We start from the raw sequence: 26,463 nt of genomic DNA, 5'->3' as shown, positions 1-26,463 counted from the left end.
TGATTCTCAACAAATATTAAAATTTTCTGCTAGAGCCGAAAGAAATGCCAGTGCTAGAATCTTTTTGTCACAGACCTTTGTCCAAAGTCTCAGGGAACATTACTGGTTCTTTGAGTTTAACTACCATCAGCCCCAGAGACCTATGGGACACAGGTTCTGCTTAGATGCCCAGGGCTTTGGCCAAGTCCTCCTCTGCAGGGCGGAATGAATTCTATGTGATGAACATGATACAAAGAGTAGACATATGATACTTTTGGGGATTGAACCTACCGAGGGATTATATACAAATCTAAAACCTGTCCTTCACAGCCTCCTTCTCTCCCCCTCTAAAACTCCCAAAATCAGCAAAAGAGGGCACAAACACAAAAACTGATGGTGAGCAGGCCAAGATTTCCCTATCCTGCCGCATCCTATTTTCCTCCCTGTTCATGGAAGGACCATTTCAGCGTAAGAGCTGAATAGCCAATTTTTACTAATTTACTGATTTTACTAAGATCTCATTCAAGCTCCTTGGCAAATGAATTTATCCACATCAAAAAACATGGGACAGGAGGCAAAGAACATCAAAAGAATTGTTCTTTTGTCAAAAGAATGATTTAAGGAATTTCTGTTTGGGATTCTAACTGCCTCAATTCAAGGACATGCTAACTTACTACAGAAAAAACAGTCTGTGTGGGCACCTGGGTGGCTCAGTTGGTTAAGCAACCACCTTTGGCTCAGGTCATAGTCCCAGGGTCCCGGGATCGAGTCCTGCATCGGGCTCCCAGCTCCATGGGGAGTCTGCTTCTCTCTCTGACCTTCTCGCCTCTCATGCTCTCTCTCACTGTCTCTCAAATAAATAAATAAAAAATATTAAAAAAAAAAAAGAAAAAGAAAAAACAGTCTGTATATGGGTAAACCACTTTGTAAGACAATTTGTGAGTACTGGTTACACCGAGTTAATGGCCTGAAGTTTACTCTTACCTAACATCTCCGTTTTCATATAGAAAGTTGTCTTACATAGAAACTAGATACAGGAGGATGATCACTATAACCGAACTAAAAATTTTAACAGTAATGTCAAAGCACCAATTTTCTTTAAGATTTCTTTAAAATATATTTTCATATTGGGTTTTTATTCTAACTTGAATCATTTGTATCCAGATAAGATATATATCTTTCCTTCTTTAAAATTATTGTGTTAGAGTTTCATCAATTCTATGACTTTACCGCTATGCCTTGTCAAATATTACATTATTTGAAGTATGTGTGTTTTTCAAAAAGCCAAAAGTACTCTTAAATTTACTACAATATATTGATATCCTAAATGGAAACTCTTTGTAATCCTGGGACTGTATAAACACTTCCTTGATTTAACCAGCCCTTAAAAATTTAACTAAAACATTTCAAATGATATGACTAAAAAATTGTGGATCTGTCAATCATCAGTTTGTTCTCCATATTGATAGATCTGATTCTGGTTTTTGGTTATTCATTTGTTTTGTCTTTTAGATTCTACATATAAGTGAACTGGGGTTGGGAGAACGGGCAAAATAGGTGAAGGGGCGTGGGAGAAACAGGCTTCCAGTCATGGAATGAGTAAATCATGGGAATAAAAGTTACAGCACAGGGAATACAATCAATAATACTGTAACAGTGTTGAATGGTGATGGCCAGTACTACCCTTGTGTGAGCATAGCGTAACATATAGAGTTGAATCACTGTGTTGTACACCTGAAGCTAATGGAACATTTTGTATCAACTATAAGCAAATACATTAAAAAAAGAAAAGATATTTTGGATCATGTCCTTTATAGAAACTGAGCTGATCCATATATTTTTTACTATTATTAAATCAGCACTGAAGATTCTAGGTTATTATTCAATTACTGTAAAAGTCAAAATAAAGCTTTATTTAATTCTCGGTTCTGTAATAAAATTTCATTTAAAAAGTCATGCCAACTAAATATATTCTCAATATTTTTATCAACAGGGTAAACGTAAGTCCACATTTATATGGGTTGGCTAACTAAACCCTACTTTTATATGATCATTCAAAGATATCCAAAATACACTTTTCCTTTATTGCTAAAATGTCATTAAGGGACCAAAAGGAAATAAGTCAAACAGCATAAAGTCATATGTTGTTTCCTATCCATTTAGCAAAGTTTTTGAAGCTATATTTATGAATTTAAAATTAGGAATGGGATATTTTTCTACTAAAAGACAACCAGTTGATTTTTTGAAAGGCTCTCTCATTTCATCTCAAATTTACCAACATCTTACAATAATACTGAATTTGAATAAATATTTCAGCAGAATTTTGTAGAAAGACGCTGCTTATTTTGACTTATATGGGAATATAACATAGGCCACAGAGACTCAAATTTTATTTAACTGTTTTTTAAGTAAATTTAAAAATAGTCACCTAAGTTGTACCAGACATCCATCTCTCCACTCAGGGTCCTCACTTCTACAATTGTTTGTCCCAAAAAATCATCTGACTCCTTTTTGAAATGTTGCTTGACTCTGGATTTAATGTCATCATCTTCATCCCACACTCTGACTTTGATTCGATCTGTGGAGTTATGGCACTCACTGAAAATAAATGTGGATACGTTAACAACCATTGGTAACTGCTCTAAGTGGCATTTGATGTTAGCAACTCCTTTTAAATCTGTCTAATCCAGAAAGGTGTAGTAGATTATCTAAGAAATGAGATTTCCCACTGACCCATTTCCATCTAGAGGATGTTACAGGTGTCAGGGACATCAAAAAATGTTGCATTAGTTAAGCAATGTTCCTAAGGGGTAATACCCTATTCAAACATATCTCCTTTAACTGAACCAAATGCAATCAAATATGGGTCAAAAATATTTAGTGTATTTTCTCTTTGATATATTTCTTATTTGCAATGGTTTTCTAGAAAAACACAGCCATTCTCAGAAAACCCTGTACCATCCATGTAAAGTTAATGTTACTTCTATGGATGTAACAGATTATAAATGACAATACAGTTATGTGCTTATACTTAGTAAACTATAAATCCCAGTAAGTATAAGACTGTTAAATCAATTAGAGTTAGAGAAAAACCCTTCTGTTTTTAAGAATAAACTGCACACTTGAATCCATTTTTCATTTCAAGGTTTCTTCCACCTACTCTTGTTGAACCCACATGTATGATGTTATTATTGCCCACACATATTATGGTGTTTCCTGACCCTATACACTGTATACACTCTTCCTATGCTTCTCTACCTGCCAACCAATCATTCTTTAAGCATTGGGTCATCGCCTTTTCTTTCTTTCTTTCTTTTTTTGTAGCTAGTTAGGATAGTAGCTAGTTCTTTTTTTGTAGTAGTTAGGATGATCAATGATGAGTTCCAATTTGCTCTGCACATGCATTTATTCTAGCATAAGGATCTCCAACATGGGGTCAGTGGAGAAAGTGGATGAAATAGGGTCAGCCTAGATGTTCATCATCAGATAATGATAAGGAACATCGAAACCATATAAAGAACTTATAAAACTGAATACCCCCAAGAAAACCCAAATAATCTAGCTAAACAATAGGCAGAAGACACGAATGGACATTTTTCCAAAGAAGACCTATAAAAGGCTAACAGACACATGAAAAGATGTTCAACATCACTCATCATCAAGGAAATACAAATAAAAACTATGATCATATAGTTGTCACCTCACACCAGTCAGAATGGCTAAAATTAACAACCCAGGAAACAACAGATGTTGGTGAGGATGTGGTAAAAGGGGAATCCTCTTACACTGTTGGTGGGAATGCAAGCTGGTGCAGTCACTCTGGAAAAGAGTACGAAGGTTCCTCAGGAAGTTAAAAGTAGAACTATCTTCGATCCAGCAACTGCACTTGCAGAAGAATGGAACTAAATTGGACCACTCTCTTACACCATACAGAAAAATAAATTTGAAATGGATGAAAGACCTGAATGTGAGACAGGAATCCATCCATCCAATTAGAGAAGAACAGAGATAGCAACTACTTTGACCTCAGCCATAGCAACTTCTTGTTAGACAGTGTCTCCAGAGGCAAGGGAAACAAAAGCAAAAATGAACTACTGGGACTTCATTAGGCTAAAAAGCTTGTTGCACAGTAAAGGAAAAATCAACAAAAGTAAAAGGCAACCTACACAGAATGGGAGAAGATATTCACAAATGAAATATCAGATAAAGGGCTAGTATCCAAAATTTATAAAGAACTTCTCAAACTCAACACCACTCCCCAAAATAAATACAGTTAAGAGATGGGCAGAAAACATGAATAGAAATTTCTCCAAAGACAATATCCAAATGGCCAAAAGACACATGAAAAAATCCTCAGTGTCACTTACATCAGGGAAATATGAATCAAAACCACAATGAGATACCACCTCTCACCAGTCAAAAGGCTCAAATTAACAAATCAGGAAACAATAGATGTTGATGAGGATGTAGAGAAATGGGAACCCTTTTACAGTGTTGGTGGGAAATTAAATTGCACCCACTCTGGAAAACAGAAATAGCCTATGACCCAATGATTACACTACTAGGTATTTAGCTAAAGGATACAAACAGTGATTCAAAGGGGCACACGCCCCCCAGTGTTTATAGCAGCAAGGTCTACAATAACCAAAAGATGGAAAAAGCCTAGATATTCATCATCAGATAATGGATAAAGAAGATATGATAATGGAATATTACTTAGCCATCAATAAGAATGAAATCTTACCATTTGCAATGATGTGGCTGGAACTAGAGGGTATTATGATAAACAACATAAGTCAGAGAAAGACAAATATCATGTGATTTCACTCGTACGTGAAATTTAAGAAGCAAAACAGAAGAACATAGGGGAAGGGAATGAATAATGAAGTAAGATTAAAAAAATAGGGAGGGAGGCAAACCATAAGACACTTTTAACTATAGAGAACAAACTGAGGGTTGCTAGAGGGGAGGTAGGTAGGGGGATGGTGTAATCAGATGATGGGCATTAAGGAGGGCACTTGATATAATGAGCACTGAGTGTTATATGTACTGATGACTCACTAAATTCTGTCCCTGAAACTAATAATACACTATATGTAAATTAAATTGAATTTGAATTAAAAAATTAAAACAAAAACAAAAAAGAGTGGACTACCAGATGATCCAGCAGCTACACTATACTAGGTATTTACCCAAAGGATACAAAAATGCTGATTCAAAGGAGCACAGCACTCCAATGCTTACAGCAGCATTATCAACAATAGCCAAATTATGGAAAGAGCCCACATGTCCATCGGCTGATGAATGGATAAAGATGATGTGACACATATATATAATGGAATATTTCTCAGCCATTTAAAAAGACTGAAATTTTCAACAATGGGGATTGAGCTGGAGTTATCATGCTAAGCAAAATAAGTCAGACAGAGAAAGACAAATACTACATGATTTCACTCATATGTGGAATTTAAGGAACAAAATAGATAAATATAGGGGGGAAAGAGGCAAATCAGAAAATAAACTCTTAACTATAGAGAACAACTAAGGTTTGCTGGAGGGGAGGGGAGAAGAGTCCGGAATGGGCTAAATGGGCGATGGGGGAGCGTATTTAGGAGGGCACTTGCCAGGAGCATTGAACATTGTATAAGTGATGAATCACAACCTCGACCGCTGAAACTAATATTACATGATATATTAACTAACTGGAATTTATACAACTTGAAAGAAGAAAAAATAATAAAGTAATTTCACTTTATTTTCCTTCAATTATGAACATAAACAATAAACCACAGCTATACTATGAGCACCTGAAAAATTTTGTCACCAATAAAACCAAGATATTTACATGTAACATTATCATTGTTAAGAAATTTGTAATATTATTTGTAACTATCATTTACTGTACCGAAAGTATTCTTCAAAGTAACTTATTTTCTCCCCAATTCTATGTAATTTATGTTAGGAATTTACAAATACATGATTTTGAAAAGCATCCATCATTCTCACCAGATTGCCAAATGGATTCATGGCATAAAAAATACTTAAGAACTGGGGTGCCTGGGTGGCTCAGTGGGTTAAAGCCTCTGCCTTCAGCTCGGGTCATGATCCCAGGGTCCTGGGATAGAGCCCCACATTGGGCTCTCTGCTCAGCAGGGAGCCTGCTTCCTCCTCTCTCTCTGCCTGCCTCTCTGCCTACTTGTGCTCTCTGTCAAATAAATAAATAAATCTTTTAAAAAAGTACTTAAGAACTATTGACAGAGTTCTCTCTCTCCCATTAACCTATAGGCAAGATCATACAGCACATTTAAGAATAAAACTTGCCGTATGACATGGTGATGTGAAAAATAAGCCCCACTATTTCTAGAGCTTTCTACATAGAACATTTTGGCAATTGCTGGGTTTTTGTTTTTTGTTTTTGGGGTTTTTTTGCTATAAACATTTAGGCGCACTAGTGGCCTTAGGTTGGGGAAGGCCCAGGATTTGGATACCTTACCATCTACTAGACAGCTTGCATGATTTGAAATGATGCAAAGACATTAATAAAGATGCTAAATGAATTGAAAATCACCTCAGTTTGGGACTTTTTTTTACATATAAACACTGACTCTTTTGCTTATTTTAAGACATAGAAATTTCTTAGAAAACAGCTAGAGTCTAAAGCACTAATCAAAGGAAAATTTTGTTGTTGCTGCTCAGAACTATACCAAGAGCCATTTCCCACTTTGAGGAATTATATTACCAATGTCCAAATCGCTCGAAGTATCTGGATCAAAGTATTTGTATCAGTCTGTACTTGAGATAGTCACAAATATGCCAACATATGAAAGCACGTAACTACTAAATTATGTATTCCAGGGTAGTTGTATTTTACTCTTATATGCTAAAATACATATTAGAATAGATTATATTAAACATTTTTTTCTTTTGTTTTGTTTTCATTTTATTTTGTTTCAGCATAAAAAAGTCATCATGAATTACTTTATATAAAAGGGGTCATTAGGTCTAATAGGGTTTGAGAACTACTAACTACTTCTACCTGACTTCATCTCTATGAATCTGTTTATAAAATGGGGTTAATGATACCAGTCTTAAAAGATATTTATAGAAATTAACTGAAATAATATCTTACAGCAGCTAGTACAGTGACAGACACTTAAGTATTTGATCTATAGTAGTCATTAATATAATGTCCTCATTTCATAAGTTATTTTTGAAGGTAGGATCTAGGTTTATTAATATCTCTATTCTTTTTTTTTAATATTTTATTTATTTATTTGACAGAGATCACAAGTAGATGGAGAGGCAGTCAGAGAGAGAGAAGCAGGCGCCCTGCTGAGCAGAGAGCCCGATGCGGGACTCGATCCCAGGACCCTGAGATCATGACCTGAGCCGAAGGCAGCGGCTTAACCCACTGAGCCACCCAGGCGCCCCTAATATCTCTATTCTTAACATAGTTTCTGTCATGTATTTCACATTCACAAAGTGTTCATTAAGAAATCTGCAAAGTTTTACCTCAAAAATTCCCTTTATTATATTTGAAGGAAAAATAATGTCATTCTAGAAATACCATGTATATTAGAGAAATTCTCCAATCTTGATAGCTAGTTTACTATTAAAATGTGGTGGAAATAGTAGGGAAGGAAAAATGACTAGTCAATGATACTGTATCCATTACAGCAGAAGAAACCACTTCCTGCCAAGGACCATGGTTAGAATAGATGACAGCACAGCTGTCTCCTATTTAATTCAGAATTCCAAAGATAACATACCTGAAGTTATAGTGGTGAGAATATTGAGATAGAGAAATTTTTGGCATTAACCCAAAATTTATATTAAAAATAGCTCTGATTTTAATTTCTTTGCTATCAAAAATTTAAAAATCAACATAGAAACAAAAACCCAGCTCTCAGCTCATTTGTGCCATTCTTAGAAAAGTGAAAGAAAACCTAGAATATCAATCAAAATAGTTATCATTGCCATAAACTCAAAATGCAAAATATTACAAAAGCAGAAATAAATCCTTTTTGTCACCTTTTGATAAAATAAATCATCAGAGTTCATGTACATCCTGGGAGACAGACATGTAAAAAAATTTTACCTGCCAATAACAGGTGCAATAAATAGCAAACTCTAGATAACAAAGATTGGTAAATATTTCTAGCATCTATTATTTACCAAATTCAAAATATCCTGTTTCATTTTTAAGAATAAGTATTTGAGGCCCAAGTTTTTGTCATGAATTTAAGGTAAAGATTTCTAGCTTTACACAAAGACACACACACACACACACACACACACATGTGCATATACACCCACAAACAGTAAATAATAATCCATATAAAACATTATTACTATATATAAGATATACATACATGTATTCTAACTTTTTCTTGTACATAATTCATAACTGTATATGCATATATACACATTGTGTGTTTCTGTATGTGCATATATCAAATAGAGAGGTAATACTGCAATATCTCTTTTCAAATTCCTATTAGAAATAATTTCTCTGTACCAGATGGAAGCACACCTTCCAAATACCTGTTCACATTTCCATTATTTTCTTCATTAATTTGGTTTGTACTTTTTGTTATTGTACCATCAAGAGTTCACCATTCCCTCACCCATAAACCCTTCTGCTCATCCACTCACATAATAGTTACTTTGGGGGCACCTATTAATGTGCAGACACGGTCGAGTCTTTGGTTAGATAATTCAACCGACCATAGTCTTCCTTCTTTAATGTCAAAATAAACTGCATGTGATATTAATGGATTCAGAACAAACATAATCAATGACATGCCCTAGTTCTTGTGATTTTGCTGAAAGGAATTTGAATATCTCTCTATTTCTCATTGATTCTTTTTCATTTCTTAATTAAAATTTTAAATTTAGAATAATTACATATTTAGAGAAAAGCTGTAAAGAGAATACAGAGAGTCCCCATATGTCCCCCAGCTAGATTTCTCTATTATTAACATCTTCTATTACTAACATGGGTTCTGGGTTTTGTTTTTTTGTTTTTTGTTTTTTTCTCATAAGGACATGCCAGTTCCTACTTTATCTTTCCCAAAGAGTTTTGTAAATAATACTTAAAAATAAACAATGTTTGCTATTATGTTTCAAGTTTAAGCTGTCAGAAACTTACATTTTTTCATCTCTGTAAGGACAATTGTGGGACTGCTCTTGTGAATACTGAAAATGACATGAGGATTTTGCAATGCATATAAAACAGGAGATTTAGGGCGCCTGGGTAACTCATTGGATTAAGCCTCTACCTTCAGCTCCGGTCATGATCTCAGGGTCCTGGGATAGAGCCCCGCATCAGGCTCTCTGCTCAGCAGGAAACCTGCTCCCCGCTCCCCCACCTGCCTCTCTGCCTACTTGTGATCTCTGTCAAATAAATACATAAAATCTTAAAAAAACAAAAACAGAAATGCACAGGAAATTTAGTTCATGGTAGTGCAGTAGAGAATCATCACATACAGACGCTCAGCCTCTCTGAACACTCCCCTTCCATTTTGGCTATAGGCCTCCTTATATTCCTCAACTTCCCAAGACTGAAGCTAGATAACTCTCATTCCTAGATTCCTTTGTAGTGACGGCCCAGATATCTGACCTACATTCAAGCAAGATCTGAACCCAAAATTAAACCAAGTGAAGCAGTGGTTTTATTCTGAGAATTTGCTCATTTGACCATAGTGGTGGTGGAGCCTTTAGTATTTTGATGAAAGTTTCTGGTATTTAGTCTTGAGGATCAAAAATATTAATGAAGGAAATGTGGTTTTCTCCAAAGAAACCCTATGATGGGGGTCTGGGGGGTCTCAGTCAGTTAAGGGCCTGCCTTCAGCTCAGGTCATGATCCCAGGGTCCTGGGATCGAGTTCCGCATCGGATTCCCTGCTTAGGAGGAAGCCTGCCTGTCCCTCTCACTCTGCCTGCTGCTCTTCCTGCTTGTGCTCTCTGCCTAATAAATAAATAAACAAAATCTGAAGAAGAAGAAGAAGAAGAAGGAGGAGGAGGAGGAAGAGGAGGAGGAGGAGAAACAACAACCCTGTGATATAATTGGATATTGTTTCTCTACAGCAGCTTCAAAGGCAGGTACTCTGACCTCTCCAAAAAGTCTTGAGCAACCTAACAGTAAATAATCTTTTTCTGTCTGAGACTAATTAGAACAAACCCTAGTTCATTTGCAACTAAGAATACTGATGAATGTAGCAACTTTGAAACAATGAAGGGGGCTTTAATAACAGGATATTGTTATACTTGGAACTGACTGGAAGACAAGATGGGAGCAGCCAGTGAAGATTTCACAACCTTTGTCTGCAAAGCCAATTCATTGCCAAGTACAATAGCAGAACAGCTGGTCAAACTGTTGCTTGTTATACCTTGCAACTCTGAGCACATGCCAAGCAAAGCTTTTCTATGATGTGAATGGTTTGAATAAAATTTAGAATGTTGCCACATGTTTATTAAGTTTGGCTACTTTCAAAAATGCACTACAGGGGAGATGTACTCAGACTAAATCCAGACAGTCTGTAAGCAGAGATGCAAGGGAGCACAGCTATGCCCAAAGAGGCTCACCCTGCTTGTGTCCTGCAATATAAATTGACTGAGAATATAATAATTTGGAACCCTACAAGTTCAAGAAGAACCAGCTGCTTCTGTATATTAAAAAAAAAAAAAAAAGAAAAGAAAAGTGTAATTTACATGTAACAAGCAAGGGTTTCTAAGTGCCACTTCAAAAAAAAAATTGTAGCCGCTGGGCTTTTCAAATGGTTTCCTTCAGGAAATCTGAGTGACAATGAAGGGAATTCTGCACCAAAGATAAAATCGGTGGTGTTGCATTCATTCTCACCTTGGCATGCTTACTATTTTGCAGAAGTTGAGACAGCAACCATCAGGTCAAAAGAAAGAAAGAAGAGCAGAGGAGCCGCCAGTGAAGAGTTAAAGTTTGGTGGCTAAAGAGTTAAAGGTTTATGTGGTTATTCGTAAAATTGTCTTAAAACCCATCTCCTGGAATCTTGGTAAATTTTCCAGGGAACAGTATTGTCCAATATGCCTCAGGCTGGCTACAGTTGTACTTAAAATACTTAAAATAAATGCTTTTTTCTTTCTTTCTTTCTTTCTTTTTTTTTAATTGAGAGAGAAAGGGAGAGAGAGAATCCCAAGCAGGTTCCAGGTCCAATGTGTGAAACCCATGTGGGCCTTGATCCGACAACACTGAGATCATGAGCCAAAATCAAGTCAGGTGCTTAACTAACGACACAGGTTAGTGTGGTTAGTTAGTTAGTGCAGGTCCCCTGCAAATGCCTTAGTCTTATGCTGCTGCTTATCCTCCTCCTTCTCATCAAATAAGGAATGCTTCACTAATTTGTTTGTTACCCTCATACTGGGGCCATGCTAATCTCCTCTGCATTTTTCTGAAATGAATAGAGGTCCTGCAAAGTGAGTCCCTTTTGATTATTTTTATAGCCCTCTTACATCTGCTTTTGCTTTCCAGAGTACCTGCTTATAGCGTAGGCACTGACAAATTGGGCAAGGAAGGTCTCCCCAGATGGAGAACCAAGGACCTGGAGGAAAAATGGATAAAAGAAATTCATCTGGAAAGCACAAGGGCCTGCCAGATTGGTTAGCCAAGTAACTACTCCTGCTACCAGGGTCAGAAAGTCCTCAGTGTACCTGTCTAGAAGGAGTCTGTCTTTGCTAATGTACCAAAAGTGGTCATGTCTTTCCCACTTTCCTAATTACTGAATGAGACTTTAAAATTGCCGTTACCCTATCTTCTTCTCTCATTACAATAACACACTGGGCATTTTGGAGGAAAATGACATAAGTCCCAGGGTCACAAGGAACCAAACATGGAGCTGAGGCAGAGACTACCCAAAGATCACAGACTTCAGGTTAAATGCAGTAACTGGATAAAATTTTGGGACTGTCTACCTTGCAAGAGAGAGGATGAATTCTTTTTATTTATATTAGAGATAGAATGATTGTATATAAACATTGAGTAATCAGTGAGGTGGGAGGCAGCTGACATTATAAATATATTTACTCAACAACCTTTCAACCTCTCCTTTTCCTTTTCCACTTTTATGCAGTATCTCACCCTTCCTTTTAACCAGAGATGACCACTTAACATAGTTCTGACAATCAGATATATGCTAAAGTCTTCTGGTCTTCTCTCTTAGGTTTTCTTCTTTTACTGAATATGTGCATACAGAACAGCTTTCATTATAGATGTTAAAATAGGAAAATGGAATAATTTGGTGGAATAATTTAGTTACTCTGCTAGACCTCAAATGCCTATATCTGTAATTCTTATTGAATGAAACAGCTTTTTATTAATCTAGAACTGTGGCATAATGTGACAGGGAATGAAATTCTAATAAAATCAAGTAGGAAAATAATAAACTACAAAGTTCATTTTTCTTGATCTTATACAAGCAAATATACTTCTCAACTATTTAATATGTGATTCATAAACCTTGACTTTTATGAAAATACCAAGTGTTTCATTTCAGGTGGGAAAAGATAGGCTCACATAGGAAACAGAATCTGGCAGCAAGAGAAATATCCTTTCATGTAAGAAAAAAATAATCTGTCACATTTAATAGAAAAGCAAAAAACATAGTCCCATTAAATCCTCCTCTACTAGACCATATCCAACCAGGTTTATTAGCTAGCGAAGATTTCTGGTTTAGTTTACCAGTTTGTGAATTTGGCTTTTTTTTTTTTCTAAATCAGTAGAGAATAAAGATTTTACTACATAAACACTTGATAAATAAAATAAATATTGTTAGAGCCATTTGCTTTGTAGTTTTCCTTTAACTAAAAATAATTCCCTTCTTAAGGAATGATTCATATGTCTACTTTTACATTTTTATAATTATTGAAGACTGGTTTTGTTTCCACAGGAATAAGATATTTTATTTCTTCCCAAATTAAAGGAACACATTTCCCCCTCTAGACTCAGGATTTTTGTGTGTGTCTGTGTTTTGGTTTTAATTTGCAGGTACTGTATCTCTATCGAGCCATCACTATTTGGCCAAATTTTCTTTATTGGCAGCCATCCAAATGACTAATTTCTTTGTAATTATTTATTTCAACTTTGCAAATTGTCTCAATGCAAGTATTTTTAGATTTAGAGTTTCCTGGAGAAGGCTCAACAATACCTATCTCCAATGATTAAAGCCAAAACCAACACAACAAAACAAAAATAAAACCCAGCCCTTCCCCAAGTTATCAGAATTTAACCCATTCTGAGAAAAGTTGCTTTACATTGAGAGATGTCCATGAATTTCATAGAGACCATAAAGCCTGAATTTGATGGGAAGAAGGAAGCCCTTGACCAAGCAATCACACTGTGATGAGAAGTCCTCACTAATGCAGGGCATTAACAAACAGTGGTCTGAAGAATGAAAACTGCACCTGGAGTGGCGCTAGATCTAACGAAGTGAGTAAAATATTCTCTGCCTGGCAACTCTGTCAGGAAAAAAGCCAATGGGAAGTGATGTCACATTAAAAATCACGTATATTAAAATTATATAAAATTACAGCCACACATTTTAAGTGCAGCAAATGAGAATTCTATATTTTAAATGGTATTATACCAGGTTTGGTTAACAGAAACATTAATAAGGGAGATTACATATGAATAAATGTGTGTGTATGTGTGTGTGTGTGTGTGTGTGTGTTTCCATTGAAACAAGCTGTAAGGGTATGTATCGAAATGTAGGTGGCAGAATTAGTAAACATTTGTAATTTATTCTTCATATTTATCTGGTACAATCAACAAAAGTATATTTTAAAATATCTAGTAATTATAAATAATTCCACTTCAACTCGGGCTTCAAGGAAAAATATGGAGAAAATCAGCAACCAGAAACCAGTAAGAGCCATCCTGAGGCAAAGCAGCAGCAGCTTTTAAACAGTAATTAAATTCTCTAGTTACAGCTTAATTCTTTAATCTCTGACCCACCAAATGGAAATACTGTGAGACACTCAGTGTTCACATTTCCTTTTAGTGATTTATTATGAATTACATAACCCACTTCCATTGCCATATTGATGTCTCATTTGTTCCTGAATTAAGATCCCAACCCTATTACCTTTGAATTCTATTACAGTAGATGAACAGACTCTAAGTTCAAAACCCAGGGACAGTGCACAGCAACTATTCCCACCTGCATTATCAAGGACAATTTAGTTATGGGTATCAGGATCAAAAAACAGTCCCCAATATTTCACTTTTAAGTTTTCCTGAGGTTTTTCTTTTTTAGTAATTGGGCATTGTAGATGCATCCTGTAAGCCGATCACAAAGAAGATGATACAAAAAAGAACAAGAAATCAATTATATTATTAGCAGCCCTTTTTTTTCTTATTCTAATTTCTTTCTTTCCTTTTTTTTTTTTTAGTTTTATTTTTTTCAGTGTTCCAAGATTCATTGTTTATGCACCACACCCAGTGCTCCATGCAATATGTGTGCTCCTTAATACCTACCACCAGGTTCACTCGTTATTAGTAGCACTTTAGAAGAAGGGCAGGAGGCGGAGAGTCATTCATGCCCTGGCTGAAAGAAGCCCTTGTAGTGTAACAGATCACAGAACCAAAGGGCAAAGTAATACCTTATAAGATAGACCCAATTGTCTGCCCCAACTTTGAGCCCCACCGTGAGATCATGAATACCTCAAAGATTTATATTCTATCTTTGTTATCTAGTATTATCTTCACAGATGCTAATGTTGCAGAATAAAATGATTTTAATAGCTGTCTTAAGAATTTTTATTTTTTTTAATTTTTTTAATTTTTTTTTAATTTTTTTTTTAAGATTTTATTTATTTATTTGACAGAGAGAGATTACAAGTAGGCAGAGAGGCAGGCAGAGAGAGAGAGAGGAGGAAGCAGACTCCCTGCTGAGCAGAGAGCCCGATGCGGGACTCCATCCCAGGATCCTGAGATCATGACCTGAGCCGAAGGCAGCGGCTTAACCCACTGAGCCACCCAGGCGCCCCTGTCTTAAGAATTTTTTAAATGCTATTAAAATATTAGCATTAATCAGAATTGATTAATGTTAAGATAACAGAGGTAAAAAACCTTTAGACAAATACTTTGGTGTTCATCTTGCTGTGAAGAGAGAGGCCACTTATGAAGACAGAGATTAGAAGATCTATATGCTATCACTTATATATGGAGTCTGAAAGAACAAACTAGTAAAAAGAAAGTAAAATGGTGACTATCTGGAGCTGGGATTGGGAGAATGAGAGAGATTCTATTTAAGGGTACACACCTGCTGTTAGTAGATATAGAAACCCTGGAGTGCTAAACGCACAGCACTTCAGAAACAGATAACATTATAATAATCATCTAATACACTGAGAGACTGGATCTTAATTATTCCCACCACAAACAAAGAAATAATTATGTGACACATAAGAGGCACTATTGCTATAATATTACAATATATAAATGTATCGCATTAACGCCTAATTCCTATAATGCTATACCTCAAATAGATTTCGAGTAAAAATAGCAGGTAGAAAACTGGAGGACCAAATGGCTCTCTCATGTGTAAGAGCATGAGCTGTGTAAGAGCATGTATTAGACGCGATGGGCGTGGTTTCTAATCACCATTTCTTTGGTCACCATGTATTTTTCCAATGCAGACACGTTGTTCATTGTCTTTCTTAGGATACGGATTTCTTTTCTCTCTTTCTCTATTTGATGAACACTTCCCTATGTTTCAAGACCCAGAGAAAATATCAAGTCTGAATAAAACTCCCCTGCTTTGTTTTTGTTTTTATTGTTTCTCATGTTTCAATCCCTATCCCTGTAGAGCAAATAGATATTCAAAATTGCTTACTAAAAAAAAAAAAAAAAAAAAAATCACAGGGTTCCTTTTGTTCCACCTTCTCAACAACATTTATTTCTTATCTTTTTATTTGTCATTCTGACAGGTGCAAGATATATCTCATTGTTCATTGTGGTTTTTTTTTCCTTTTGAAGGCATATACATATATATGTGTGTGTGTGTGTATGTGTATATATATAAATATAAATTTTTAAGTTCAATTAGCCAACATATAGTATATCATTAGTTTCAGATATAGTATTTAGTAATCTATCAGTTGCATATTGTAGTTTTGATTTACATTTCCTGGTGATTAGTGTTGCTAAGCACCTTTTTTGTGTGTCTGTTGGCCATTTGTATAACTTCTTTGGGAAAAAAATGCCCATTCATGTACTCTGCCTATTTTTTTTAACATAACTATTAGTGGGGATATTTTGGTATTGAGTTTTATAAATTCTTTACTTATTTTGCATATTAACCCGTTATCAGATACATCATTTGCAAATATCTTCTCCCATTAAGTAGGTTGCTTTTGTCGATTATTTCCTTTGCTATGCAAAAGCTTTCTATTTTGTGTTGGCAAGGATGTGGAGGAAAAAGGAACCCTTGTGTACTGTTGGTGGGAATGTAAATCAGTACAGCTCTGTGGAAAACAATACGGAGGTTCCTCAGAAAATCAAAAACAGAAATACCATATGATCCAATAATTCTCCTACTGGGTATGTACACAAAGAAAACAAATGCAAATTCAAAAAGATATATGCCCCCACTGTGTTTACTTAAGTATTATTTGTAATAGCCAAGATATGGAAGCAGCCTAAGTGTCCACTGATAGATGAATGGATAAAGAAGACATACATGTACATACACAGAATATTACATAGTCCTATAGAAGGATGAGATCATGCCATTGGAGGCAACATGGATGGATGTAGAGGTTATTATGCTAAGTGAAATAAATCAGACTAAGGAAGACAAATACCTTGTGTTTTTAGCATATGTAGAATCTAAAAAACAAAGAATAAACAGTAAGAATCAGGCATATAAATACAGATGATTTATATGATGGCTGCTAAAGGAAAGGAGTGTGGAAAGATAGGCAAATGATGAGGAGGAGTTACAGAATGAATAAGCCTAAGCCATAGGAATAAAAGGTACAGGACAGGAAATAGAGTTAATAATATTATAATAGCATTGTACAGTGACACATGGTAGCCATACTTCTGGTGAGCATAGCGTAATATATACAGTTGTTGAATCACTATGATGTATACCTGAAATTAATGTAACATTGTATGTCAACTATCCTTAAATAAACAAAATAAAAATAAATATTACAGTAAAAATAATCATACTCTTCTTTTTTTGTTGCTCATTAAATATTACAATTACACATGTTCTAATTAGTGACATAATGAGGTACCTGAAATTAAACCATTTGTTTGAAATCAGAAATAAACTCTACTTTGGATATGTGTTTGGCAGTTATTTGACATTTGAATAAAGACATTATCTTCCTAAGTCTGACTCTCAGTGGTAACATGCGTTTTTTTTTTTTTTTTTTTTTCTTAAACTTACTTGTTGATCCATGAAATAAAGAAGCTGTATGCCAATGACCTCTAAAGTAAAATTTAACTATAAAGAGCCTGGAACACTGCATGTTGCCAAGGTTTACAGTGGTCCTATTGTAGGACGATATTCCTAGATGTGATTTATTGAAGTTATGCCATTTTTTAAAAAAAGATTTTATTTATTTGTTTGAAAGACAGAGATCACAAGTAGGCAGAGAGGCAAGCAGAGAGAGAGGAAGGGAAGCAGACTCCCCGCTGAGCAAGGAGCTGGATGGGGACTCAATCCCAGGACCCTGAGATCATGACCTGAGCCAAAGGCAGAGGCTTTAACCCACTGAACCACCCAGGTGCCCTGCCCCATTTTCTTTAAAAAAAAAAAAAAATATTTCATTTATTTGAGAGAGAGAGAACACAAATGGGGTGAGGGGGCAGAGAAAGAGGGAGAAGATGACTGCCTGCTAAGCAGGGAGCCAGATGCTGGGCTCAATCAGGCGGATATTTAATGCACTGAGCCACCGAGGAGCCCCGAAGTTATGCCATTTTCATTTTACTTTCAAAAGCAAGTTGTATGAGGTCTGATGGAGTAATACAACAGGCTTGGAAAAACATCTGACTGATTCAAATTTCATTTGAGCCACTTACTAGCAGCATGACTTTGGGCAAATTATGCAGTTACATTGAGTCTCCATGTCTATTCTATAAAATTAGAATATCAATAATTATCATTTTTTAAAAGATTTTATTTATTTGACAGAGAGATAGAGAGAGAGCACAAGTAAGCAGAGCGGCAGGCAGAGGGTAAGAGAGAAACAGGCTCTCTTCTAAGCAGGATTCCCAGGACCCTGGAATCATGACCTGAGGTGAAGGCAGCCGCTTATCCCACTGAGCCACCCAGGCGCCCCAATAATTATCATTTAAAGATATTTACATATGTAACACTTAGAAGGGTACTGGGTACTTAGTAGGTTTTTAATTATAGCTAACTAATGTAGTTAATTCTATCACTCAAACATACACATATCATTTGCCCTTAACAGTAAAGATAAGTTACTGAAGATATAAGAAATAGGAAAAATTTTAATTATTCTAGTTATCAAAACAGGAAATAGATTAAATAATTGATGAATACTAATGCGATAAAATCTCAATCAGTTATTAAAAATACCGTTTGAGGTGAGGGTTTATTTGGGGGTTCTCTATTCTGTTCCATTAATCCATATGACTGCCTTTATGAAAATGTCATACCATTTTCCTTACTGTAGCTTTGTAGTTTTTTTTGGTCTTGTTTTACAAATGTCTGAGCATATGGTATATTGCTGTTGACTAGAGGTATGATGTTGTGGAGCAGATGTGTAGAACTTACTTCTCTTGCTTAATTGAAACTTTGTGCCTGCTGATTAGTATCTTGCCAATTCAACCCCTCCCCAGCACCTGGAAACCACCATTCCAGGGTGTGATTCTACAGATAGGACTCTTTTCGATACTTCATTTAAGTGGAATCATGCAAAGTTTGTCTTTCTGTGACTGACTTATTTCACTTTGTATATATGCCTTCAAAGTTCATCCATGTCGGTGCATACTGCAGAATTTCCTTCTTTTGTAAGACTGGATAATATTCCATCGTATCTATATAGCACATCTTTATTCATTCATCTATTGATGGACATATCTGTAGTTTCCACATCTTGGCTACTACCAATAATGCTGCAATGAACATGGGAATACTAATAGGTCTTTGAGAGTCTGATTTCAATTTTTTTTTAAGGGAAACACCCAGAAGTGGGATTTTTGAGATCATATGATAGTTTTATTCTCAATTTGTTATGAAAATTCCATACTGTTTTCCATAATGGCTGCCCTGTTTTACATTCCCACCAACTGTGTTCAAAGATTCACAGACAAGAGTGCCAAGTCTAACGATGAGACAAGATAGATAGGAACTTGGACCACAGAGAGGGAATCCCATCCAACTGGAGCTTGAATTGTGGAGGAGACTCAGACAAGGGTGGTGCTGTGCAAGCCGAGAGAGAAGTAAAGAAACACTATGGTTTCCCTGGCCTACCACCTCTGACCTTATATCCAAGGGTCTCCTCACAACTAAACCTACTGAGCAAGAAAATCTGGGAAATGTAACTTTCGGAATTTAGTTCCTTGAGATGCAGAGCACACTGCAGAAACTTCAGGGACTAAATGGAAGAGCAAACAGGCCGGCACTTAAGCCAAAGTGCCCTAGAGAGATATGTAAAACTATATACTTAGCTAGAAGTACTTCAGTGGTTCTCATTCTTATTCCTTTCAGCATTTCTTTGACATTCCCTGAGAGGACTTAGCATTTGCATCTTGAGAGATAAAACTCCTGGGCTAAAAGCATTTTTTCTAATTTTACTTCAAGAAAAGAACTGATAAATAATAAACATTTTTGTACGAGGTAGCGTGAGTGGTTTGCAAAGAAAATTATGGTACAAAAATGCTTTAGAAAAAAATAATAGAGCTTTATAAATGTAACCATTTCATTATCACTAATGTTCTACAGTCTTCTTCACAAGTAGACAGATGTTTTACAGACTTTAAGATTGAGCACCCCTTTATCAATTTTCACTGCAATGAATGCAATTCATGTTATTATATATTTGTATTCAGTGCATTCCTTATTCAATGTCATTGTCAATATTATAATGCAAACATTGTTTACTATTAGTATTTACTTCTGAAAGATTTGACACATTATTTTCTCCATATAAGTGTATCTAATTTGAAATGTTACAAATGCAGGATTATACTATACATAAAACTTGGACTTTTAAATTTAATATATCATGTACAGGCAGACATACACACGATTACATTCTTGTAAATGACATGACATACTGTATTATACGGATGTGCCCTAAATTATTCAGTTTATGCTCCCCCTACGGAGACAGTAGATGGGCATTGGGTAGTTTCCATTTATTGTTACAGCACTACACAGAACACCTTGTATGTACAAACTACTTCAGTTTGACAAATTATTAAAAGTGGATTTTCTAGTTTGGAAGGCATCTGTATTAATCACATACACATCTGCATATAGCAAACATAAATCACATCTGCATTACTGAAATATCCTCCAGAAAGCATGCACGTGCTTACCCCTGTAACTCTCTATCCTCTCACAAATACTGAGTATTAGCACATTTAAATCTTTGCTAATCAGATAGGTGAAATCTACTTTTCATATTATGTTAAGTTTAGGGGACATACTTGTTATACATTAAATGAAATGTGTATATATAATATATGTGCAATATATTCCTCCTTCCCATACTAGTCCACCTGAAAAGGAGGAAAAAAAAGAAAGAAAACAAAAACTAAAAATAGTACCTTTTTCCACCCCACTTTCCCCTTCTCCTGCCCGCCTGCCCCCCCCCCCCCGCATGTCAAAGAGATCTTTCAAGAGCTTCTGACTACTTCTGGCCACAGAAAAATGGTTCAACTAAATAGCCAGAATTTATCTCTGGGAAGAGAACAGAATTAGTCACCATTAGTTTCTATGGCACCTAATTTGCCCCCACTCTTTGTTAGAAAAGAAGAGCTGCTAAACTCCCAAGAAACTTTAAAGCAATGATGGAAATGTCAGTAACAAGCTACAGTTTCAACAACTGCCTGATCAGACTTTATCTGAACACCACACTTGGCAGAAGCAACAACCACAAAGGTAAAAGCTATTAACGAACAGCCTTCTCATTCCAAATATGAGCAACACAGGACAGCTTATAGAAGACTTCTGCAGTCATCACCAATGAATTGCTAAAGAAGAGAAGAAATGTTAAGAAATCTTACACTAACTAGCTTTTCCACTTAAACCTAAGCTTTAATCAATTATCAGAAAGGAATAACTTCATTTAAGGACCCATATATAGTAACATGGGTTATACTTTAGTCCTCTCTGGAACCCTTCAGAGCTGGCTAATACAGAAAATGCCAAGAGACGGAATCCAGGGATGCTTGGATGGCTCAGTTGGTTAAGCTGCTGCCTTCGGCTCAGGTCATGATCCCAGTGTCCTGGAATTGAGTCCCACATCTGGCTCCCTGCTCAGCAGGAAGCCTGCTTCTCTCCCTGCCTCTGCCTGCTTGTGCATTCTCTCTCTCTCTCTCTCTGACAAATAAATAAATAAAATCTTAAAAAATATATATATATATTTATATATTAGTGTATATAAATATATATAATATATATTAAAAAGAGAGAGAGAGGGAGAAAGAGACAGAATCTAAAAAGGGGGAAAAAAAAGCCACTGCACAAACAAAACACTTGACAGCATCTATGAATATTTTGGCATCTACATGAGCTAACCCTTATCACTAAAATGAAAACCAAGTGTCTTGAAACTTTAAGTTGAATCTATGTAATTAGGAACAGCTAGAAGAAAAATTTAGCCAAACTTCCAAAAATTTGAGTAATAAATATAAAACTGTACACACACAGTTTAAGTTAACAGAAAAAGTGCAAAAAACCCCACTACCAACCAGATAAAAAGTTAAGACTGTTTATTCAGATGAAATTTTAATAGAGGATATTACTTTAAATTGAATCATATGAAGTTGTCATTTCTCTAGGTCATCAGAGTTGAATACCAACAATTTCATATGACTCAACCTAGTAATAACCAGCTTTTCATAATAAAGTTTTGTTTGTATCCTAGTTTATACTGGCATGAACAAGAAATTCCATTTGGGGGATGCCTGGGTGGCTCAGTCCATTAAGCATCTGCTTTCGGCTCAGGTCATGATCTCAGGGTCCTGGATTCAAGCTCCACATCAGCTCCCTGCTCAGTGGGGACCCTGCTTTTCCCTCTCCTCCCCATTGTTCTCTCTATTTCTCCCATGCTATCTCTCTCCCTCTCAAAATAAATAATAAATAAATAAATAAATAAATAAAACCTTAAAAAGAGATTAAGTACCAAGTAGTTTAACAGTGAAGTTGAGAAACCCATGGAGATCTTCAAGATTTACTAAATTTGACTGATCTGACCTGTGTTTTATCTTTCATTCTGTGTGGACAGAATGAAAAAGGATGACACGATCTAGTCATAGTAAAAGCTCAAGGGTTACTTTCACTGCTTATTTCAGTGCTTTAACCAAATCAAAACACCTTTTGTCCTTTTCCTTCCTTCAAGTCCGACTCTAATCAAAAGTAGCAAAGTTGGTCAGGTGGAGACATAACCGAAAAAAAAAAAAAAAAAAAGCCTATCATGAAGATTAAAGTCATTTGTAGAATTTTAATTAGGCAGGAAAAGAGACACCACAGAAGCTAATAAAGCACTAAATGTTCGAGTTCACCAAATGATGCTCAAGCGGCATACACAGAGAAGAAAGTTCTTTGGAATTCTTATGGGGAAAAAAATGGCATTGAAAGAATAGCAAGAAGGGAGAAATCAGTGTTAATCAATACTGGAAATGAAAAATAAAGTTTGTAAAAGACACTTTAATAGGTAAGCAATTAACCTTGGAAATTATCATTTGAAAATAATTCTGTATATTTTTAGGCTTATTTTGTACCTGACATTATTTTAGGAGGGTCTCTCCCTCAAATAGCTCAAAACTTAGGTGGGAAGACAACCCTAATGTACATTAAAGACATGAAAATCATTATGGACCAAAACAAAAGTGATCTAAAACGCTGTATAACTACTGGGGGAAAAAAATCGGTGGAAGTAGATGTGCCTAAGATGTCACATTCTTTTGAGTAATGACTTACTATATAGCAATCAATAAGCTCTGAAACATTTACAATGGTATCATGTACTAATTGGCCCCTCCAGAAACCTCTAGTGAGAGTGTCAAGTACTTAGAGAAGGTGGCAGACCCTGGGGTTTTGGCTGCAGAACCTGAAACTTCAGGAAAGTCTGAGACTCCTTTTTTTTTTAGCTGTAAATGGAAAGATACAACTGCAGATGACACTGAATTTCTTCTAGAACTTAAATGCTGTGAGATGTGTAGAACACTTGAACGATAAACTGCCAGATTGCGAGGGTGACAGTGACAGAGGTCATGGACATCACCCTTGTGGTCCTCATCACCACCACCAAACTCCTCCTCCTAGAAGAACAGTTTTGTATCATGAATTTGTAGTGTGTAAATGCATCATTAATGTAGTACTGTTAGTAGAGTGATGAGATTAATGTTTGTCAGTGACTTTTTACTTAGTTAATTGAAGTATAACCAGCATACAATTATCTGTATATATTTAAACTGTGCAATTTACCAGGTCTGAGCACACATATTCACCCATGTAACCACCACCACAATCTGTATAATTAACATATCCATCACCTCCAGATGTTTTCTTGGACTTCTTGTAATCACTTTCTCTTAATCCTTTCCCTGTCCTACTCCCCAGGCAGCCGCAGATCCGATGTCTTACATTTTAGTTCACTATTGGTTTTTCTATAATTTTATATAAATGGAATCAAATTGTACACTTTAAACCCTTCACTTAGTTAGCTTGAGATCTATTCATGTTGTGTACACCATTTGCTTTTAGTATTCTGCATGTGTCACGATTTGCCTATCAAATGTCACAGCATTTGGGTGTTTAGTCTTTACCTATTACAAAGCAAACTGCTATAAATACCTGTGTGTATAAATCTTCATACAAGTACATTTTCTTTTTAAGAAACCAGTGGTTTACTCAAGCGGTTGTACCGTCTTATATTCTCACCTGCCATAGAGTTCCCTGCCAAGAACTAGCAACAAAAGCATAAAGGTCTAAGGGAGACAACTGAAAGTATACTATTATAAAGTTTTTATACTGTGTGTGAAGTACAATATCATGCTAAGTTCACCGTGGTAATTTAAAGATATATACTATACACCCTAAAGCTACTACTAAAATAACAAAATGAGATACAACTCAAAGTAAATCAGATGTAATTGTAATAGTTGATTGGTCCAAGAAATAAATGCAGAGAACAAAAAAGAGACAACTCATCCTTCTACTAATTATGGAATGGTGTTTCATTGTAGTTTTGCCTTCCTGAATGATTAATGATATTGAACATATTTTCATATGTTACTTAGCTATCCATGTAAATGTTCTGTGAATTTCAAATTAATATATACTCTGTTGTTTCGGGGTGAAGTGTTCTAAGTAGCAGACCTACAAGCAATAAACGTATTTGTATCTTCTTATATTTAAAATGTATTTCTTGGAGTGCCTGGGTGGCTCAGGGGGTTAAAGCCTCTGCCTTCAGCTCAGGTCATGATCTCAGGGTCCTGGGATCGAGCCCCACATCAAGCTCTCTGCTCAGCAGGGAGCCTGCTTCCTCCTCTCTCTTGGCCTGTCTCTCTGCCTGCTGGTGAGCTCTGTCTGTCAAATAAATAAATAAAAGTAAAAAATAAATAAATAGAATAAAATAAAATGTATTTCTCACAGGTTAGATATTGTTGGTCTTTGGGGGTTTTTTGGTTCAGTATTATAATCTCTGTCTTTTAAACCTGGTGTTTAGATTTTTTACAATGAATGTGATCACTGACATATTGAGGTTTCTGTCTAACATCTTTACTATTTTTTTTAATTTCCCCATTTTTTTTAAACACTCCTTTCCCTTTTTATTTTTTTCTATTTTGGATTTATTATTATTTTTTAATTGAAATTGATCTATTTTGGTGAAGTATTAGCTATAATATTTTTGTTTTCTTTTTACTGGTTAGAGTTTATAGTACATATCTTTTATAGTAAACATCTTTAAATTACCATAATCTACAAACAATATGATATACTTTTATGTACAGTATAAGAATCTTACAATAGCATGTTTCTAGTTGTGTCCTCCAGACCTTTCTGCAATCATTTTGTTTTGATTATTACATTAGCAAGGACTATTTGTTATTGTGTTTAAATATTGGGTAATCTTTCAAATAAATCAAAATAACTTAATTGTTCATTATATTTGTCAACGCAGTTAGTACTGCCAATGTTCTTCATTTCTTTTTATGCATTTATATAAACTACATTTTTAATCTGGTATTACTTTTCCTCTGTGTAAAGGACTTTCATTAGCATTTCTTATAGTACAGGTTGGAAGGAAAGGAATTCTTTTAGCTTATGTCTTTCTTAAATACCCTTTATTTTGGCTTAAAATTATTTTGTTAAAAAATTATTTTGTAGGGGCACCTGGGTGGCTCAGTGGGTTAAGGCCTTTGCCTTTGGCTCAGGTCATGATTCCAAGGTCCTGGGATCAAGCCCCACATGGGGCTCTCTGCTCAGCGGGGAGCCTGCTTTCCTTCCTCTCTCTGCCTGCCTCTCTGCCTACTTGTGATCTCTGTCAAATAAATAAAATCTTTTGAAAAAATTATTTTGTAGCCTTTAATTTTGAAAAGCATTTTCCCTGGGTATAGAATTCGAGTTTGACAGTTTTTGTTTCAGTAATTTAAAGATGTTGTCCTCTTTCTTATCGCTAGTATCATTTCTTATGAAAAGCTGGCGGCCATCTTTATTTTTCTTACTCTGTATTAGTGTGTGTCTTTTTTCTCTGGAAGCTTTCAAGATTTTCTCTTCTTCCCTGGTTTTGAACAATGTGATGATGTACCTGGGTGTAATTTTTTTTCCATTTTCTTATGCCTGAGGTTAAGCTTCTTGAGTCTATGTGCTGCCAATTTTGATTGAACTTGAAAAAAATTGGCTATTATCTACTCAAATATTTTATATTTTTTTCTGTACCCATTCTTCCCTTTTGTCCTTTAGAAGACTTCAATTACTTGGTTTGGGGTGCCTGAAGTGGTCTCATTGATCTATTTTTAAAAAATTGTCTGTGTTCCATATTTTTCTATTATTATATCTTTATTAATCTTTTCTTCTGTGATATCCAATCTGTCATTCATAATCAATGTGCTTTTCATTTTACATATTGTATGTTTCACTTCTAGAAGTTCAGTTTCAGCTTTTTTCTTTTTCCCCCAATAGCTTCCATATCTCTCCATTTAACCTTTTACTCGTGTGGGGTTTTTGTACGGACTTCTCCATGGTTCTCTTTGGGTGGCTGGTTTAACACATGGCAATAGTGGGTGCATGAAATA

At 35.5% G+C, this 26,463-nt stretch overlaps 1 protein-coding gene and 1 non-coding gene across 2 annotated transcripts in view; both read right to left on the bottom strand.

Annotated features, from left to right (window-relative positions):
• Positions 1-26,463, bottom strand: part of UNC13C (unc-13 homolog C) — a 568,731-nt gene that overhangs the window by 302,288 nt on the left and 239,980 nt on the right. The window contains exon 12 of the mRNA XM_045073496.1: positions 2,408-2,577. Coding sequence (XP_044929431.1) covers positions 2,408-2,577 — 170 coding nt within the window. The remainder of the gene's footprint in view (positions 1-2,407; positions 2,578-26,463) is intronic.
• LOC123390137 lies at positions 11,332-11,437 on the bottom strand. The gene has a single exon (XR_006604753.1). It is a non-coding gene; the product is annotated as a U6 spliceosomal RNA (small nuclear RNA).

The sequence above is a fragment of the Mustela putorius genome, unplaced genomic scaffold (genome assembly GCF_011764305.1).
Source record: "Mustela putorius furo isolate JIRA1106 unplaced genomic scaffold, ASM1176430v1.1 tig00537243_pilon_pilon_pilon, whole genome shotgun sequence".
Classification (NCBI taxonomy): Eukaryota; Metazoa; Chordata; class Mammalia; order Carnivora; family Mustelidae; genus Mustela; species Mustela putorius.
Note: the sequence above shows the minus strand (reverse complement) of the source record. Positions and strands in the feature narration are given on the sequence as shown.